This window comes from Chinchilla lanigera, unplaced genomic scaffold (genome assembly GCF_000276665.1).
Source record: "Chinchilla lanigera isolate Chin_1 unplaced genomic scaffold, ChiLan1.0 scaffold00179, whole genome shotgun sequence".
In the NCBI taxonomy this organism is placed as follows: Eukaryota; Metazoa; Chordata; class Mammalia; order Rodentia; family Chinchillidae; genus Chinchilla; species Chinchilla lanigera.
Window position 1 is genome coordinate 926,778 of NW_004955580.1, and position 18,528 is coordinate 945,305.

General features: G+C 58.6%; 3 protein-coding genes across 4 annotated transcripts in view; all 3 read left to right on the forward strand.

Annotated features, from left to right (window-relative positions):
- The first annotated feature begins 768 nt into the window (after positions 1-768).
- Positions 769-7,856, forward strand: Atp6ap1 (ATPase, H+ transporting, lysosomal accessory protein 1). The gene is made up of 10 exons (XM_005414198.2): positions 769-982; positions 1,232-1,358; positions 3,993-4,067; positions 4,381-4,574; positions 4,753-4,793; positions 5,570-5,655; positions 5,860-6,098; positions 6,548-6,595; positions 6,678-6,909; positions 7,038-7,856. The coding sequence occupies exons 1-10, from the start codon at positions 825-827 to the stop codon at positions 7,245-7,247; spliced, it is 1,410 nt and encodes a 469-aa protein (XP_005414255.1). The 5' UTR covers positions 769-824; the 3' UTR covers positions 7,248-7,856.
- Positions 7,857-8,243: 387 nt separating this feature from the next.
- Positions 8,244-14,304, forward strand: Gdi1 (GDP dissociation inhibitor 1). Of its 2 annotated transcripts, none has more exons than XM_013509689.1 (11): positions 8,244-8,621; positions 9,791-9,898; positions 10,001-10,100; positions 10,194-10,328; positions 10,721-10,937; positions 11,166-11,297; positions 11,797-11,896; positions 12,166-12,337; positions 13,005-13,149; positions 13,245-13,299; positions 13,380-14,304. In XM_013509689.1, exons 1-11 carry the CDS (start codon positions 8,577-8,579, stop codon positions 13,530-13,532), a joined length of 1,362 nt encoding a protein of 453 aa, XP_013365143.1. In that variant the 5' UTR covers positions 8,244-8,576; the 3' UTR covers positions 13,533-14,304. The 2 variants fall into 2 exon arrangements, with proteins under 2 accessions (XP_013365143.1, XP_005414257.1); XM_005414200.2 differs by having other exon boundaries at positions 8,245-8,621; positions 10,739-10,937.
- A 538-nt stretch (positions 14,305-14,842) lies between these two features.
- The window catches only part of Fam50a (family with sequence similarity 50, member A), a 6,144-nt gene continuing 2,458 nt past the window's right edge, over positions 14,843-18,528 (forward strand). Inside the window, exons 1-4 of the mRNA XM_005414202.2 lie at positions 14,843-15,062; positions 16,102-16,186; positions 16,268-16,367; positions 16,813-16,958. Coding sequence (XP_005414259.1) covers positions 14,952-15,062; positions 16,102-16,186; positions 16,268-16,367; positions 16,813-16,958 — 442 coding nt within the window. The 5' untranslated portion in view covers positions 14,843-14,951. The remainder of the gene's footprint in view (positions 15,063-16,101; positions 16,187-16,267; positions 16,368-16,812; positions 16,959-18,528) is intronic.

Here is an 18,528-nt window from a genome sequence, read left to right on the forward strand (position 1 = left end):
TGGTTGTATCATTTTGTTTGCAACCATCTCCAGTCTGAGAAAGAAAACCCGGCACAGAGAAAGACATTCTTTTTGTGAGGGCAACTGCCAGGCTCCTCCCTGTGAGACAAATCTTAGAAAAGGACAAACCTGGACTGTGTGTACCCTAATTCACACTGGCATCGCTCGTGGCCAAGTGGCTAGCCGTGGAACAGCCTCCTCCTGTCTCAGTCTGCCTGCCTTTAGCGGTGGTTGACACTGACAGCTGGCGCGGAGACCTCCACGTCCTACTGTCCCCAGACTTTCCCTGCTCTTCCAGATGGTTCTTTCCGGATCCCCCACCTGCCTGACCCTGGTCAGTGCCGCATCCCTCCAGATGCTACCTTGGATCCTCTCCTTTCCTTCCTCTAAGGGACTGCAGTCTCCTCTCCGCTGAATTCCCTCTGTCTGTAGGAAAAAGATGCTACTTTCGCAGCTGTGAGGAAAAAGAGTAAAACGGAAGGTGAATGTTTGTTTGGGGGTAGGCTCTGGGTAGCCGCCCTGCCCAGCGGAGCTCAGACTGCTCCAGTACAACTGAGCCAGCTGAGCCCAGCCGGAGTCAGTAGGGCTCGGCCCCGCCCCTTTCCCCCTTGGAGCGTGCGCGCCTGGAGACACGTACAGCCAACCAATGAAGAGGAGTGGCTGTGAGTGGCACGCACCCGGTCCAATCATGGGTAGGTCTAAGGAGCCGGCCTTGCATCCGGGCCAATGCCCGGCCAATAGCGGGGCGGGGCAGGGCTGCAGCGGGGGCGACGGGTCATCTGATCTGCCCGGCCCGGCATCCAAGGCTGTGGAGGCTTGAGGCTATGATGGCGGCGTCTGTGGCGGTTCGAGTTCGGACCGGGACGCAGCGGGCCCTGGTTCCCTGGCGCATGCCATGGCCGCTCCTGCTGCTGGCGGCGGTGGCGGTGGCAGCCGCGGCCTCGGAGCAGCAGGTGCCGCTGGTGCTGTGGTCGAGTGACCGGTGAGCGGGCCGGGCGGGGCTGGGGCGGGCTGCGTGCCGCGCCGCGGAAGCCGGGAGCCCCGCCGACCCGGGGGCTGTTCTCTGAGAGAGGGCTCCGAGGCCCGGGGGGAGCTGTGTCCCTCGCTCGGGGGCTCGCCTCGAGTCGGCCCGCATCAGAGCTCGGTCCCTCTGGGGAGACGGGAGTCCAACGGGCTTCGTATCTCAAGCCATGCGCCCCCACATGACAGCGCCTCTTCTGTCCCCTGCCAGGGACCTGTGGGCTCCTGTGGCCGATACGCACGAGGGCCACATCACCAGCGACATGCAGCTTTCTTCCTACTTGGACCCCGCCCTGGAGCTGGGCCCCCGGAATGTGCTGCTCTTCCTGCAGGACAAGGTGCGCTGCCCCAGCCTGCTCCGTGGATCATCAGGAGGCAGGCAGACCCCTCTCCCTAGGCCTGTTCCCCACGGCAAGCCAAGTGACCTTGTTCCAACCGTGGGAAGGCGTGGCTCTCCTCCTGGGAAGGCCCATAAGAGAAGCTTCAGTGGAATGCTGAGAGCTGACTTAGTCAAAGCAAGAGGCCAGAGGCCAGATACATCTAAGTACCAAGTGGTTTAGATAGGGTTTTTTTTTTTTTTCCTGCTTTTTTGTGAGACAGGGTCTCACTGTGTAGCCCAGGCTGGCCTCACACTCGAAGTGATCCTCCTGCCTCAGCCCCCTAAGTGCTGCTGTGAGAGGCATATGTGGTGCCACACCTGTCTGGTGTGTTCTGACTTCCTCTAGTATGGTGGGGACTATGGCCAGTTTGCAGATGAGATGCTGGGGAAGGGAAGCTGTTGCCCAAGGTCACACACTGGACTTCAAACTATAGTAGAGGATAATGTGCAAAGGATCCCTTACTTACCGCTTCCTATGCAGCTGCTCATCTGGTGCCATTAGCTGGGTCTTATGGCCAGGGAAGCAAAGCTTGTAGGCTGGAATGATTTGCTGGGGCCCTACGTTTTAGAGAGTGCACATGGCGCTCAGTGTGGGTCCATCAGGCCTGTCTCTGGTCTGTGTTTGTAACCATCACACGTGTTCTCCCTCAAGGCAGGGGTGCAGACCACAAGCAGCTTCTGGGGCGGCGTGGAGCTGGGGTTTGGGAGGCTGTCAAGCCTCTGCTTGTCTGCTCCTCATTAGTGGCTTGCCTGGCTCAGTCTCTGTTGCTGTGTTGGCAGGTGGCAGTAGTCATGGTGGCCTCTAGTCTGTCCAGGAGGTGGTAAGATGTTTAATCAGAGCTAGGTGTGTTGGCGCACCTGTGTCATCCCAGGACTCAGGAGGCTGAGGCAGGAGGACTGCTGGAAATTCAAGGCCAGCCTGGGCTACACAGCAAGACCCTGTCTCAAAAGAAAAAAGAGTAATGAGACTGGAACTCAGCCCTAGTTCTACCGCTTGTCAGTCTTGGGGGCCATGAAAGGATCTTGTAAATGATCCTACTTGGAGGGTTGGGAGGCACAGATCTTAATCTACATACAACACCTACTCGAGGTCTGCCAATGTTTGGGCATTCTTTCTCTCATTTGTTCCTTGCCCAAAGATGGCATGGTGAGTACGTGGTGGAGATTGGGTATTGAGGACGCTGCAGTGAGCAGAGTGACCCAAGCCTCCACCCTTGGGAAGCTGACATTCTTGTGAGCACAACCAGTAAACGCTGTGATAGTACGGCCTATGGTGTCACTGCAGTGGCTGGGGACATGGTGTTTGAGGAGGGTGGTCAGGCAAGCCATCACTGAGGAGGTGGTATCTCAGAGGCAGGGAGCCATCAGCTTGGGCGATGGGTGTGGGTGGCAGGGAATGGGCCTGCTGAGTTCCAGCAAGGGCCAATGTGGCTGCAGAAACAAGTAGGAGCAGGGGTAGGAGCAGGGGGTTCTTTGTGTGTGTGTGTGTGTGTGTTTTGTTTTTTTTTGCTTTGTTTTTCTTCCGGGACCAGAAATCGAACTCACGACCTTGTGCTTGCCAGGCAGGCGCTTTGCTGCTGAGCTAAATCCCCAGCCCCAGGAGGGGGTTCTGAATGGGCAATATGGAACAGGGAGTGCTGTGGTCTCTTGATTAAAGAAAGCCCATCTGGCACACCTGGGAGACCGAGGCAGGAGGATCACTGCAAGTTCAAGGCCAGCCAGGACTACAGAATGAGACCCTGTCTCAACAAAACAAAACAAAGTAAAACCAAAAATCAAAAAATAGAAAGCGATTGAGCAAGTGAGCCAGCCCCTAGGCACAACGTACGCAGCCACATGGGATCGGAGTTCCTGGCCAGAAGGCGGGGAGGCCAGGCAAGTGTGTATACTAAACAGTGATATTAGGGAAGCAGCTTGGGGTGTCTGGCCCAAGTAGCAGAAACCAGGGGAAGCTGGAGGCTGGGGAGGCAGCAGGAGTTACAGGACACCTGGAGGTCATGGAGGAAAGGGCGAAGTGTTGCGGTTACCATGGGCCCCAGAGCTGGATGACCACACCGCTTCTGCCACTGTGCTCCCACAGTCTTTGCTTCTCTCCTGTCCCACCACACATGGTGGGTTCAGGACTTGTCGCCTGCTAGAAAGGATCCTGTCTGCCCTGGACATCGCTGGGCCCTGCTCCAGCCCTACTTCTTGGTTGGAGGTGGAGGCGGCTTGTCCTCACTTCTGCCCTGCCCCCTCCTCGCTGCCCTCCTGTTCCTCTTTCTGCCTGACTCCTGCTCCTGCGGTTACTGGGAGCCAGCCCCATGACTGTCTTCCTGTTTTGTTTTGTTTTTTTTTCTTTTTTGGTACCGGGAATTGCTAAGCAGGCGCTGTGTCACTGCGCTATATCCCCGGCCCTATCTTCCTGTCTTGTCCCGCTGTCCTGACAGTGCTGGGGACAGGGCTGAGGCTCCCACCTGGCACCTGCAGCCTGCCCTCCTGCTGCACCATGGCTGGCTGGAACAGAGGTTGTAGGGCCTGAGGCAGCGCTGGCCCCTGCCCTGACCCTTGTCCTTGCCTGGCCACCTGAGCCGCTTTTCCACCTCTCCCTTAGCTGAGCATCGAGGACTTTACAGCCTACGGTGGCGTGTTTGGAAATAAGCAGGACAGCGCCTTTTCTAACCTGGAGGTGAGCATCCCCTTCCAGCCCAGGCTGTGGGTGCATGGGGATTCTGCGCTTCCTCTCCCAGCAGGCTGAGAATGGTACCCTTTGGGCCAGGTGTGGGGCCCCCTGCTCAGAATCCCAGCGGAGGTGGAAGGATCGCAAGTTTAAGCCCAGCTTGAGTGACTTAGCAAGTCTCTGTCTCAAGAAAGGCTAGAGGGTGCTGATTGTTAAAAGCCTGAGGTCTGAGTGTAAAGGGCCCTGGGGGGAGTCTCCTTTCTGACCACAGTGGGGACTGTGTGGCCCCAAGCTCAGTCCTCTACCCTCCCTCTGCCCCCAGAATGCCCTGGACCTGGCTCCTTCCTCGCTGGTGCTGCCCGCTGTCGACTGGTACGCGGTCAGCACCCTGACAACCTACCTGCAGGAGAAGCTGGGTGCCAGCCCCCTGCACGTGGACCTGGCCACCTTGCGCGAGCTGAAGCTCAATGCCAGCCTCCCCGCCCTGCTGCTCATCCGCCTGCCCTACACAGCCAGGTGAGCCAGGTGCAGAGGTGACAGGGCACCCTGTGAGCCTCCACAGTGAGGCAGGGCTCCAGGTGGGGAGTCTGAGGTAAGCGGATGAGCAGGAGACCCTGGGCACCCAGGGGAGGGGCCATGGGCTGAGGGAGGGTGCTGGACCCTGAGTGGCTCTCATGCTGTGTCCCATCCACAGCTCCAGTCTGATGGCACCCAGGGAGGTCCTCACGGGCAACGGTGAGTGGATCCAGGGAGGGCGTGTATGTGTCTGCACCCCATCCTCAGGCCCGCCTCCTCCTGCAGTGCTGCAGCCCCCTGGGGGCAGGTGCCTGGGACCCAGGCTTTGCCCAGGTTCACGAGTCCCAAGACTTCAATGTAAAAGACCAGCCAGGTGTGGTGGCACATGCCTGTAATCCCAGCACTCGGGAGGCTGAGGCAGGAGGATCATTGTGAATTCGAGGCCAGCCTGGGCTAAAAAGTGAGCTCAAGTCCAGCCTGAACTGCATAGCGAAACCCTGTCTTAAAAAGACAAAAAAAAAAAAAAAAAAAAAAAAAAAAAAAAAAAAAAATTAAAAGACCAGAAACACTTGGGCAGAACAGTTAGGAGAAGGTTTGGTGTGATGGTGCACTCCTGTCATCCCAGCACTTGGGAGGCTGAGGCAGGAGGCTTGTATGTTCGAGGTCAGCCTGGATGACCTAGCAAGACTCTGTCTCAAAAAAAAAAAAAAAAAAAAGCCCAAAAAGAACAATTAGGAGGACTTGTCTCTGCTATAAAGGATAGTCAGTCATTCCCACCACCCTTAGATTGGGCTACCCGCCTGGGAGCTAGAGGCTGAGGCCACAGCTGTCCTGGGGAGGCGGGCTAAGGGAGGGGATGAAGTAGCTATCCCTAGGCACCTGCAGGGACCATAGGCTCTCACTGGTGTCTAAATTGGTGGGATGGGGCGGGGCAGGGGAGTGTTTCTTTAAGCTGCCACCCACTGACTGGGTCTCCTGCTCTCCACACCCCTCAGATGAGGTGATTGGGCAGGTGCTGAGCACCCTCAAATCCGAAGACATCTCCTACACGGCTGCGTTCACAGCGGTCCGCCCGTCCCGGGTATGTGTCCTTCGGGGTGCTGTGTGTCCCAGGGCTCTGGGAAGCGGTGTGCTGAGGACCCCAGTGGGGTCCATGGGGACAGTGTGCTAAGAAGTGCCTCCTGTACCCTGTGGGCAGGCCCCAGGGTGCCAGTGGGGAAAGCAGGTGCTGGGTTGGCGTGTGCGCCCAGAAGAGTTGACAGAGGCTTCCTGGCTCTTTACTCAGGTGACTCGAGATGTAGCCATGGTGGCTGGGGGGCTAGGTCGCCAGCTGCTCCAAAAACAGGCGGCGTCACCTGTGATCCATCCTCCCGTGAGTTACAATGACACTGCCACAAGGATCCTGTTCTGGGCCCAGAATTTCTCTGTGGAGCATGGAGGCCATCGGCAAGACCTGACCCACCGCACCTTCGGATCACCGGAGCTCAACCTCACTGGCTCCTTCTGGAACAACTCCCTGGCTGGGTGAGGGCTGAGGTTGGGGCCTCCTGCCCCTGCAGGCTGGAGGCAAGACAGGGAGCCAAGGGCCTGTAGGTGGTGTCTTGGGTGGGTTTGTTGGAGGTGGGCTACTCAGGCCCCTGAGGCCTTGGTAGGCCCTGGGCTGTGTACAGTGCACTTACCCATCCTGGGGCTCGTGGACCCTCCCACTCTCCTCGCCCCAAAGCCTCACCAAGCAGCTCAGCAGTGACCCCAGGAGGGAGCTGAAAAGAGGGATGGTGGACTTGAGGGCCAGAGATATGGGACTTAGGTGCTGCTTCCAGCTTGGTTCCCAACTCGATTATGTCCCTATCTGTCTAGTGGGGATACTGCCTCTTCAGTGGCTGTGGGAACCTGGGGCATTCAGTAGGGCAGATCTGGGTGCTTGCTTCTCAGCCACTCCGGCCCCCTGACACACACTTCCACCTTGGCCACAGACTCTCGCTGACCTACAACGGGCTCTTTGCTGCTACAGTGACGTTCAAGTGAGTCCTGGGCCAGTGGGCTGCGGGATGGGCTCATGTTACTTGGTGCACCTGCTAACCTGCCACTCTTGCCGCCTCTCAGGTTCATCCTGGCAAGCCGCTTCTACCCAGTGTCTGCCCGTGACTGGTTTACCATGGAGCGCCTCGAAATCCACAGCAACGGCTCCATCACCACCTTCAATGCCTCCCAGGTTACTGGGCCCAGCATCTACTCCTTCCGCTGCGAGTATGTGAGCAGCAAAAGCCAGATGGGCAACCTCCTAGTGCCCAACACGCAGCCCTCCCTGTGGCACATCACCCTCCAGGATTTCCAGGTGCGGCCAGGGTGGTGGCGAGGTGTTGGCGGTCAGGGGAGGGAGTTCCTGCAGGCTCAGCTCTCCTCAGGCCTCCATCTGCATGGGGCCGCCTGCTCCCTCCTGACCCGAGTCCTTGCATCCCCCAGATCCAGGCCTTCAACGTGACAGGCGAGCGCTTTTCCTATGCTAGTGACTGCGCGGGCTTCTTCTCTCCTGGCATCTGGATGGGCCTGCTCACGTCCCTCTTCATGCTCTTCATCTTCACCTACGGGCTGCACATGATCCTCAGCCTCAAGACCATGGACCGCTTTGATGACCACAAGGGGCCCACCATCGCTTTGACCCAGATTGTGTGACCCGTGCCAGTGGGGGGTTGAGGGGTTGGCAGTGTGTCCCACAGTGGACAGATGGGAGGGCTTCCCCTCTTTCTCCCACAGCATGAATCACATCCCCCCCCAGCCTGTCCTGCTCCCCTTTCAGCCGCTGTGGGCTTCCCAGGGCTGTCCCCGTCCCTGCCAGTAAGGTGTACATATTCTTCATAGGCAGTAGACCAATCCCCAGGCTCTGTCATCATCAGAGGAGAGAACATTAGTTCTAGGGTCCCCCTTCTACCTGTTATTTATTCTCATCTCTCCACCATCACCCCTTGCTGTTCATAGTGCTTTTGTGTGCAAATGACCCACCCCAGGCTCTCTGGGGCTCCTTGGAGCAACCATGAGCTTGGGATCCCCCCGAGTGTGTAGGGGGTGGAAGTACTACTTCCCCTTTCGACTCAGCCGCTGTTCGGTTCTGTGCTAACGACATGCAGTAGGCGAGTTTGTGTGTGCTCTCAGAGGGAAGGGACTGATTTCCATGACAGGTGGGCTGGGTGTGATCACTGGGTTTCTGGCATGTTCTTACCAGGAGCGCCCGGGAGTCTTGGGCGCTCTGTTGTTTCGTTCCAAATAAAATAAGGGTTGCCATAAGTTCGGCCTCTTGTCACTCCTTTCTGTCTGGGGCATCAGGTGTGTGCACACGCTTAACTGACGGATGCGCTTGGCTTGGCGATGCGGGAGGAGGCACCCGGATATAGCTGAGCCAGGCCAAGGCCAGACACCTGAGGGCGCAAGGCTGGGGGGGCGGGTCTTTAGCGCGCTGCGCTCCTAACCGGTGAGGGTACAAAGGTGCTGCCGGGGCCGCGTCCGGTGTGCCTCGCCAGGCGCTCATCGCAATGGTAGCTCTCGCATCATGGTTAGGGGGGGCCCACCCTGGTTGCCGCGGCGCTGTGCGCCCTGCTGCGGGAACGCGCGGAGCCTCCCGAGGGGCGGGGCGGGAGCGCGCGGGGCGGGGCGCGTGGGGCTCCCGCGCAAGGATCCCTGTCGCAGCACAGGCCGCTGGCCCGCCCCACCACGCCTCTCCCGGGACCCTGGTCTAGCGGCATCGTCGGAGGCGTCGCGTTCGCTCTGGGGCCCGGGCATCCACCGTGCTCCCGGAAGGCGAGACAAGAAGGCTGCAGCCCCGACCAAGCGCGGCGGGGTGAGGGGAGGGCGTGGGACTCTTTGACGCGGCGGAGGGGTCGCGCAGAGGCCGAAGAGCCGCCATCTTTGGTCCAGTGCGGCGGCGGTGGCGGCGACGGCGGCAGCATCATCTGCTGCTGTGGTGAAGGAAGAGGAGGAGCCGAGCGGTGCTGGCACCAAGGCCTGACCATGGACGAGGAATACGATGTGATCGTGCTGGGTACCGGTCTCACCGTAAGTGCGGCCCGGGTGCCCGTGGTCCCGGGTGCCCGTGGTCCTGCATCATGCACTCCGTAACCTCAGTGATGATGCAGCCCTGGCCGCCGGCCCCATCCTCCCGTTATTGCCATCCTCCGCTCGGGCTCCTGAAAAGCCAGCGCCGTGCCCACCCTGTGCCCTCGCCCCTGCGGTGTCTGCTGTCCTCCACCGCTGTGCCCCGTCTCCTCGGAAGGGGCCCCCTCCTCCCTGCCCAAGTCCCGACCCCGGCCCCAGCCCTCTCCGGTGCTCCCTGCCTCGGCCTGCCGCATTGGGAAACTCACCCCAACTCGATCTGGTGTCCCCTGCTCCCCGCCCACTAGGCCCCCACCCATCGCCTGTACCCATCACCCGCCTAGCATCCATTCCCATCTTGTGGGAAGCTCAGGAGGCCGTAGGGTCTGGGGGCTTTGCAAGCTGGGCCCGCAACCTGCCTCCCTGGCTTCTTTCGGAGATTGGGGGCCGAGGGAATGTTCCAGAAGCAGCAGCAATGGGGGCAATGACCACATTCCCGCTACCCCACCCTGGTTTCCCATGGAGACCTGAGGCTGAGTACTGCCTGCAGCCTTTGTCCTTGGGCTGGTAGCAGAGACTGGGGAGGGTGTTTCATCTTTCCCTTCCTCAAAGCCCGTCGCCCATTCCCCCCACTGCTCACCGCCCTCCACCCAAGCCAGACGCCCACAGCCCAGACACCCCTCCTTTAGGGGACGTGGCCCCTTGGAAGAAAGAGCAGCCCAGGAGAGGCCTGCAATTCCAAGGGTTGTGTTCATCTGCGTGTCCCTGTTGGGCACCCTTTGAGGTTGAGCTGGGTTGTGGGTGGCTCATTTATCTCATTTGCATTCTTGTGCACCGTGTGTATGCATAGATGACTTTTTTGGCATGTTGATGCCCTCAGACTGTCCATGTGTCTCTTGACCACTGGACTCCTAAAGCCTCCCTTATTTCTCTCCTTGGTCATCTCTTTGCTGACCAAGGTTAAACCAGAGACTATGGCCCAATGGAGCCATCACCCCCAATTGTCCGTGCAGCCACCCAGGAGTAGAAGGAGCTGTCCATTGTGGCAGCGGTGGGGTGGAGAGCAGATCAAGGCTGCTGCGGGAGAACTCTGGCAGGTGGAAGCGCAGCAGCCCACAGTGCCCCTCCCCCAGGAATGCATCCTGTCGGGCATCATGTCTGTGAACGGGAAGAAAGTGCTGCATATGGACCGGAACCCTTACTACGGGGGTGAGAGCTCATCCATCACACCCCTGGAGGAGGTGAGGCTGCCCTGACCCCCACACAGGAGCATGCCTAGGTTTTTTGGGTGGGGGTAGAGTGGAAGTCCGTGAGGTTTCTCTCTTTCTCCTTCCTGATTGCAGCTGTATAAGCGCTTTCAGTTGCCGGAGGGCCCTCCCGAATCAATGGGCCGGGGGCGAGACTGGAACGTTGACCTGATCCCCAAATTTCTCATGGCCAACGGTGAGGGAGATGAAGGGGCTACTGTGGGGGGTGGGTGACACAAGAGAGCTGGGCTCCAGGACAGGGGCCCTGCTGATGCTGTCATCCCTACAGGGCAGCTGGTGAAGATGCTCTTGTACACAGAAGTGACTCGCTACCTGGACTTTAAGGTGGTGGAAGGCAGCTTTGTCTACAAGGGGGGCAAGATCTACAAGGTGCCCTCCACAGAGACCGAGGCCTTGGCTTCAAGTGAGTGTGGGAGTAGGGGAGGCAGCTGTTCACGCACGGCAAGGGCCCCCTCTGCTCGTGGTTCTGTTCCTCAGGCAGTACCAGAGGCCCGCTGCTCTCTGTTCTCTGCTGTCCCCTACTGACCCTTACAGCAGGTTGCCAGCACAGAAGCACTCATGTAGCGGGGCTGTGGAGGGGAACTGGAGTTTCACAGATTCCAGCCTTTGGCAGAGGCTCCTCTTGACACCAAAACATCCCCAGGAGGTGGAGTTGGGAGGACGCTACCCTGCCCTCGCCCTTCGTTGTACAGGGGAGGGAACCAGAGCTGAGGAGGGGAAGGGGGTTGACTGCAAGTCATGGGCCAACTTAGCTGTTGTAGCAGGCAGGGCGCTCATGTGCTCCCACACGCACAGTCTCCTCACCCTCCCCAGATCTCATGGGCATGTTCGAGAAACGTCGCTTCCGAAAGTTCCTGGTGTTCGTGGCAAACTTTGATGAGAACGACCCCAAGACCTTTGAGGGCGTGGACCCCCAGACTACCAGCATGCGTGATGTCTACCGGAAGTTTGACCTGGGCCAGGATGTCATCGACTTCACTGGCCATGCCCTGGCTCTCTACCGCACTGATGAGTGAGGGGAAGCTGGTGTGACTGGTGCCCCTTGCCTGCCTGTACCTGTCTGCCCCACACCTGCCTGCTGTGCCTTCTGCCCATTCTGCATGTTGCTTGTACCAGATTTACCTGTCACCTGTTTGTCCCCTCCTGCATCCTACACTTGACCTGTCTGACCAGGCCAGGCACCTAGGTGGGGGCAAGCAGGGTGCTTCTGTTGAGAGTCTTCCCTCGCTGTTCTCCCCAGCTACCTAGACCAGCCCTGTCTGGAGACCATCAACCGCATCAAGTTGTATAGTGAGTCCCTGGCCCGGTATGGCAAGAGCCCATATCTTTACCCACTCTATGGCCTGGGGGAGCTGCCTCAGGGCTTTGCAAGGTGAGGACACAGTTTTCTTCAGATGGCATCAATGGGTGGAACTGAGGCTGAGGACGGAAATGGCCCCTGGAGCCTTCTGGGGCATTGGAGACTGTCTTGAGTGATGGGGGCACAGCCCTGATATGCTGAAGCACAGGCTCAGGAACGTGGCCTGCTCATCTCCGGGCAGCATGGGGCTGGGCCAGGGCGGGGAACTTCAAGCAGGGCTTAGCTGGGAGTTAGCCCTCCCCTAAAGAGTCTTGAGTGCTAGTCCCCTGGGCCATTTCCACCTGAGCTGCCCCCTCATGCCAGCCCTTCGTAGACTCTTCTTGGGGGGGATCTGGGGAGGAGAGAGAGCACGCAGATGGGTTCCGACCTGATGCCGTGACAGCTGGAATGAACAGCAGGTCTGCTGACTTTGCCTACCTAGACCTCGGTGGCGCGGTTGGGAGGGTGTGGTGGAATTGGCCCCTGATCACTCTCCGGGAGGAGGATGTGACCGTTCCTGTCCCCACTGCAGACTGAGTGCCATCTATGGAGGAACATACATGCTGAACAAGCCTGTGGATGACATCATCATGGAGAACGGCAAGGTGGTAGGCGTGAAGTCTGAGGGAGAGGTGAGCCTTCCCCGAAGCAGGGCACCTCTCTAGGGGCTCTGCGTCCTCAGGGGCCAGGCACTATCTCTGTGGTCCAGAAAATCTGCCAGACCACGGTGTCTCAGCAGTGGGACCACCCAACCCTGTGTGCCAGGCTCATCACCCTGAGTTGAAGGGCAGGGCAGTGATGACAGAAGAGAACCCTGCCTGCCATCCCTGGGGGGCCCAGCAGGTGACCACTGGTGAAAGGGGTGACCCAGCAGGAGCAAGGCCTTGTGGTACCTTCCTAGGTGGCCCGCTGCAAGCAGCTGATCTGTGACCCCAGCTACATCCCGGACCGTGTGCGGAAGGCTGGCCAAGTCATTCGCATCATCTGTATCCTCAGTCATCCCATCAAGAACACCAACGATGCCAACTCCTGCCAAATCATCATCCCTCAGAACCAGGTCAACAGGAAGTCAGGTAGGGAGCCCACAGCCCACTGCCCCTATGCCTTCTCCCGGGCCGCTCTGCTTGTCCTCCCCAGCCTTGGGGCTTCCTGCATGACCTCATCGTAGAGCAAAGGGGATGCTTGTGTGGGCCCAGCAACTGGACCGATGGCTCCAACCCTCCCCTGCCATGATGGGATGCTATGTTAGTCACCTTCCTGTGGCTGGGACCTAGCCCCCGCCACCGATAACACAAGGAGGACAGGTTTCGTTTGGGTCCCTGTTGCTCCGAGGTGCGAAGAATGTGGTGGAAGGGCCCGAGAGAGCTGTGCACCTCATGGTGCACAAGAAGGGAAGGGAAGGGCGGGGAGAGGGGGAAGGGAAAAAAAGAAGGGCAGAGAAGAGGGGAAGGGAGGGAAGGAGGGAAGGAGGTAGAAGGGGAGGGGCTGGGGTGGGCTGGACAGTCTTCAAAGCCCTATGTGCGAGGCCCCACCTCCTAGGGAGCCCATTGGGTTACAGCCTCATCCTGGGCCCATCTGCTGACAAGGGCGGAGCCCTTGAGACCCCGCCCCTCCTGGCCCACCTCTGGACGTTGCCGCAGTGGGGTCCCTGGGGGCTGTTGCACAATGAAGTCACAAGACGTTTGCGGCTGGGGAGGGGGTCCCCCTGGCCTATGGTAACGGAGCGCTTCCCGTGAGCAGATATCTACGTGTGCATGATCTCCTACGCGCACAATGTGGCCGCGCAAGGCAAGTACGTTGCCATCGCCAGCACCACAGTGGAGACTGCCGATCCAGAGAAGGAGGTCGAACCGGCTCTCGAGCTGCTGGAGCCTATTGACCAGAAGTGAGGGGCTGGGCTGCACCTGGGGTAGGGCTGGAGCTAGAGCTGGAGGCTGCCTCTGGCAGGGTCTGACGCAAGCATCCCCCTCCTGCCCCCAGGTTCGTGGCGATCAGCGACTTGTATGAGCCCATCGATGATGGTTCTGAGAGCCAGGTAAGCAGCTTCCAGCCGTGGCCCCGGCTGCCCCCCAGGCCCTTGTCCAGTCACCTGGGCCCTGGACCTGCTCTTTCCAGGTGTTCTGCTCCTGCTCCTACGACGCCACCACACACTTTGAGACGACCTGCAATGACATAAAAGACATCTACAAACGCATGGCGGGCTCGGCCTTTGACTTTGAGAACATGAAGCGCAAACAGAACGATGTCTTTGGAGAAGCTGACCAGTGATTGCTGGCCCCTGCCCCAGCCCCTGCTGCCCCTACTCCTGTGTCTGTTCTCCTCCAGGGCTGGGGGGACGTCTGGCTGGGCACCCCTGCTCCCAGCACTCTTTGCTTTCCCCACATTCCTATCACCCACCTCACTGATTCACTGACCAAACCCTTAACCTTAGCGATGGTTTGGGAGATGGGGGTTGGATAACATCCTCATTCTCGGCCCTTCCTTGTCCTAGGAAAAGAGGACTCCTCTCCCTCTGTCTCCCCCGCCTGTAACTCTTCTGCTGTGTTTGGGAAGGATGCGGAGGAGAGCTGACTTCTGCCCCCACCCCTCTTACCCCACTGTAGTGGCCTTTGGAGATGCCCCCTGCCTCCCCCCACCGGCTCTCCTGTGTGTTGGAGAGAAGGGGCCCTCCCAGCACAAATTGCATTCCTCCCCCATAATTTATTCTAATTTATTAACCAACTCCTACCCCAAGTCAGAGCCTCCAGGGGGGAGGGGAGGGGGGAGGGGAGGGAAGAGGGCGTAGGCGTGGCTCTGTTGGAGGTTGAGCTCCGTTTTTATTCCTTGTCTTCGTGTTTGTGTTCTCTGGTACTTGCTGAGAAGAGATGTGCGCAAAGCAAAAGGAGGTGGGAAAATGGACCCAAGCCCTGTGTACCCCACCCCATGCTTTCCCTTTAGTGGTGGGAAACCCTTACCTTGCAAAGTGAATGTGTCCCTTTCCCCAACCTCTAGTATATTTCACAGAAAACAAAACCTCCCAATAAACTGTGTTGAAACCTGAGCCTGGGTTTTTAGATTCCTTTCCATAAAGCCAAGTGCTTGGGGCTCTGGCTTAGCGCCTGGCACTGCACCTGTGCCCTTCAGGATCCAATGCGGGCAAGTGGGAAGACCAGGCCGGCCTCAGTGGGGGAAAGAAGGCAGAAGGCGGCGAGGGCCAGCGTGGGAGCCTAGGGAAGCAAGGGAACCGGGGTCTGGCCTACATGGCCGGGCAAGGTTTGCTGGGGGAGCCGGGGGCCTGGCCTTCAGCACCGAAGGAAACCAGGAACTTGCCTGAACCTGACCAACCCCGAACCCTAACGGGAGAAGACTGTCCTGGATCCCCAGGGGGCGCTGGAGGCGCAGTTGCGAGCCGGTGCCAAGGTCGAGGCCACGAAGGAGGCCGGAGATCCAGGCTCAGTGTCCACGACAAGGAAGCAAAGCGGCAGGGCCGGGTCAGCCTGGACCTGGGAGCCGGCAGCCGGGCGGTGGACGGGGCGGGGTACGTCACTCACTAAGGAGGCCGGGCGGTCGCGGTCACGTGGTGGGAAGGGGCGGGCGGAGGACGTCAGGTGTCAGCTGACTGAACGGCCGCCGCCAAGACTCAACCCTGGTGCTGTCACTGTTGCTGCTGCCGCTGCCACCGCCGCCGCCACCGCCGCCGCCACCGCCATGGCTCAGTACAAGGGCGCCGCGAGCGAGGCCGGCCGCGCCATGCACCTGATGAAGAAACGGGAGAAGCAGCGCGAGCAGATGGAGCAAATGAAGCAGCGGATCGCGGAGGTCGGGCTGGGCAGCCCCGAGCATGCGCGCCACGCGGGCTCCCCTGGGCCCCCAGGCTTTGGGCTGGGAGTGCCTGTAGCGGAAGGCGGCACCCTGACTCCTCAGCGACGGTCTCATCTGTGAAATGGGCTACGGGCGGGCTGGGTCCGAGGCAGCGTGTGCCAGCCCCCTGCGGAAGGGAGCCTGTGGTCGACGTTCCCCTGGTGCTACCGGCGCCCCTGTCCAGCGCCCGGTGCCTCGCGGCCGGGCTCCGAGACTGCTTCCCTGCACCTTCTGCCCCGCGAGACGCGCAGTGCTGGTGGTCCCCTCGGGGCTCCCGTGAATGGCCAGCGATGGCGCGGGGCTGGGGGACCCCAGGACGCTCAGGCACCCAGGGCTCTTAGCTGATAGCCTTCAGGCACAGGCACACTCTCAGCCCCAGTCTGTCTCAGTGGGGACTTCCTGCAAGTTGAAGGTGGATTTCCCTTCTTTTAATTTTTAGTGTTTTGAGACAGAGTCTCACTGTACAGTTCAGGCTGACCTTGAACTCATTTTGTGGTTCAGGTTAGGTTCAGACTCATGGCGATCCTCCTGCCTCAGCCTCCGGAGGGCTGGGATGACAAGTGTGCACTACCATGCCCGGCTTGAGAATGTATTTTTCTGTCGGCCACTTCCTTTGGAGACCTTGGCTAGAAGGGAACCTGCATGGTACCATAGATGGGATTGCACTGGAGGAGGAGACCTTTTGGGTGGGCTCAGGCAATATGGCTTGGGAGGGAGGCCAACAGCTCTGAGAGAGGTTGGGCCTTTCCACCCACCCTGTTCTACTTTGTCCTCTCACGACACCCCTGGCTCAGGTCTCAGGATGCTCCCCTCAGAGGCCAGTAGTCTGGAGTTAGTACTGAAGAGCCTTCCCCAACCAAGGAAGGGGGCCCTGTCTTCTTCCAAGAGCACACCCTAGGGCAAACCCTAGGACTGGAACCCAGGCCCTCAGTAGGAAGGGCAGCTGTGGCTTCCAGGAGGGTGGCAGTGGCCCCCACGGCTGGGCTTCCTCTTGCAGGAGAACATCATGAAATCCAACATTGACAAGAAGTTCTCTGCACACTATGATGCCGTGGAGGCAGAGCTAAAGTCTAGCACTGTGGGTGAGCAGGGCACATGGCCACCCTCTTCTGGGCACAGGGCCGCCCTTTTGCTGGCTCTGGGTGACCAGTCCTTCCTCGCAGGCCTCGTGACGCTGAACGACATGAAGGCCAAGCAGGAGGCGCTGGTGAAGGAGCGGGAGAAGCAGCTGGCCAAGAAGGAGCAGTCGAAGGAGCTGCAGCTGTGGGTCCCCTCCTGTGGCTGCCCCTCACATACAGCTCATACCTGTGGGCTAGGGGCAACTCAGGCTACTCCTATTCGAGGGCTCCATTTCCTGCTTTGGGGACAAGGGCAGCGTCTAGTGTGGGCCTCGAAACAGTCCTCTCAGCTTTCTTGTTTGTCTTTCTGCTTCCAGGCCCCTGTGAAGGGCCTGGCCCTTCCTGGCCTTCCTGGCCACCAGCACCAGCCCTTGTGAGGGTGGCATATGCTTTCAGGCCCTCTCCTTTCTTTAGGTGTCACCGCCCTGTGTCTCCCTCTGCCTCCTTGTAATAATCAGGGCCCTGCCTGTGACCTCATGGTGACCCAGGGCAGTTGGGTCCCTCCAGCCTGCACTCATGGTTCCCATGCTGAGTGTGTGGTGGCTCCGGGTCAGGGTCATGGGGCATGACAGCCACCCGTGCCTTGGTAGGAAGCTGGAGAAGCTGCGGGAGAAGGAGCGCAAGAAGGAGGCCAAGCGGAAGATCTCGAGCCTGTCCTTCACACTGGAGGAAGAAGAGGAGGGAGGAGAGGAGGAGGAAGAGGTCGCTATGGATGAGGAAGAGCTGGAAAGGGAAGGTGAGTGCGAGGCCCTGGGGTGGAGAGGGGTTCAGGGAGCCAAAGCCAGGCAGGGCGAGAGGCCACCAGCACCACGGCCACCATCGAGGCTGGTGACAAAGGCTCAGCCCAAGTCCTCTCTGTCCAGCGTGGCAGCCGTAGGCCGTGGGTGGACACTTGGCACTGAATCACTGATTTGGTTTGTTCCGTGTTGTCAGTCACGTAATCACAGAACTCAGTGGCCACCCCGGGCCTCAGCCACCAGGGACAACTTGGGAAGGCTGGGGAATGGAGCCAGAGGAGCATGGTGTGCCCCAGGACTGCACACCATGCTGTGCCTGGCTAGGCTGTGAAGGGCCCTGACCTCCACTTGTATGAGGCCCATGTGGGTCAGGGGACTGACCTGAGGTCAGGGAAAGTGTTACATGGGGGGAACGGTGGCAGGGCTGGACTGATTTTCTTTTTCTTTTCTTTTTTTTTTTTGAGACAGGTTGTCACTGTGTGGTCTAGGCTGGCCTTGAGCTCACTATGTAGCGCAGGCTCTCCTTGAACTCGTGGTGATCCTCCTGCCTCAACCCCCTGAGTGCTAGGATGACAGGTGTGCACCACCACACCGGCTAGACTGCTTCCTTTTAATTTTTTTCTCAGTTTTAAATTTTTTATTAATACTTGTTTCCAGTGCATCCTGATTTCCTGTCTTCATTTTTTTTTTTTCCAGTACCAGGAATCAAACTCATGACCTTGTGCTTGCCAGGCAGGCGCTGTGCCGCTGAACTAAACCCCCAGCCCCTCCATCCTGATTTTGTTCCTCGTGGACAGCTGCTACATGCACATGACACATCTTAATGCTTACTTCACCCCTTCCTTCCCCTCCGTCCCTCCTACTCCCTCATCTCTTGGTCCCCTTCCCCTTTGAGAAAGATCTATGATTTCTCTGCTTCCTATTATCTACCTTTAACGTGTTTTCAATTTTATTTTAGGATTTTCATAGAAGAGAAAGCAACCATGTGATATTGAAACTTGTGTGTCTGAAGCCGGGCATGGTGGTACACGCCTATAATCCCAGCACTCAGGTAGCTGAGGCAGGAGGATCGCTGCAAGTTAGATGTCATCCTGGGCTACGCAGTTTAAGGCCAGCCTGTGCTGCATAGTGAGACCCTGTCTCAAAAACAAAAACAAAAACAAACGAACAAAAAAGGAAACTTGTGTGTCTGGTGTATTTCACTTGACATTATGGTCTCAGGGTCCATCCATTTTCCTACAAATGACCCAAGTTTATCCTTCCTTGTGGCAGAGTGGTGGTACTGTATATAAGGCCTGTGTATAAGGCCTGGAATGTTTTAGAAAAAGAATTTTGTTTTTGTTTTTGTTTTTTGAGACAGGCTTGCTAGGTAGTCCAGGCTGGCCCTGAACTCTGTGTAGTTCAGGCTGGCCTCAAACTCAGCAATCCTTTGCCTCGGCCTCCCAAGCACTGGAATGGCAGGTGTGTGCACACACACCCCCGCCCCCCCCATTTAGTTTTTTTATTTTTATGTACTAAGGATTGAAGCCAGAACTTTTACACTTGTTTTATTTATTTATTTATTTATTT

What these genes read in the sequence shown, in the direction of transcription:
- Gdi1 (XM_013509689.1), top strand. Translation starts at nt 8,577, where the DNA reads ATGGACGAGGAATACGATGTGATCGTGCTGGGTACCGGTCTCACC. An exon ending in CCATCACACCCCTGGAGGAG is followed by an intron (nt 9,899 to 10,000) that starts GTGAGGCTGCCC and finishes TCCTGATTGCAG; the next exon opens with CTGTATAAGCGCTTTCAGTT. An exon ending in GCTCTCTACCGCACTGATGA is followed by an intron (nt 10,938 to 11,165) that starts GTGAGGGGAAGC and finishes TGTTCTCCCCAG; the next exon opens with CTACCTAGACCAGCCCTGTC.
- Atp6ap1 (XM_005414198.2), top strand. Translation starts at nt 825, where the DNA reads ATGATGGCGGCGTCTGTGGCGGTTCGAGTTCGGACCGGGACGCAGCGG. An exon ending in TGCTCTTCCTGCAGGACAAG is followed by an intron (nt 1,359 to 3,992) that starts GTGCGCTGCCCC and finishes CCTCTCCCTTAG; the next exon opens with CTGAGCATCGAGGACTTTAC. An exon ending in GGAGGTCCTCACGGGCAACG is followed by an intron (nt 4,794 to 5,569) that starts GTGAGTGGATCC and finishes CACACCCCTCAG; the next exon opens with ATGAGGTGATTGGGCAGGTG.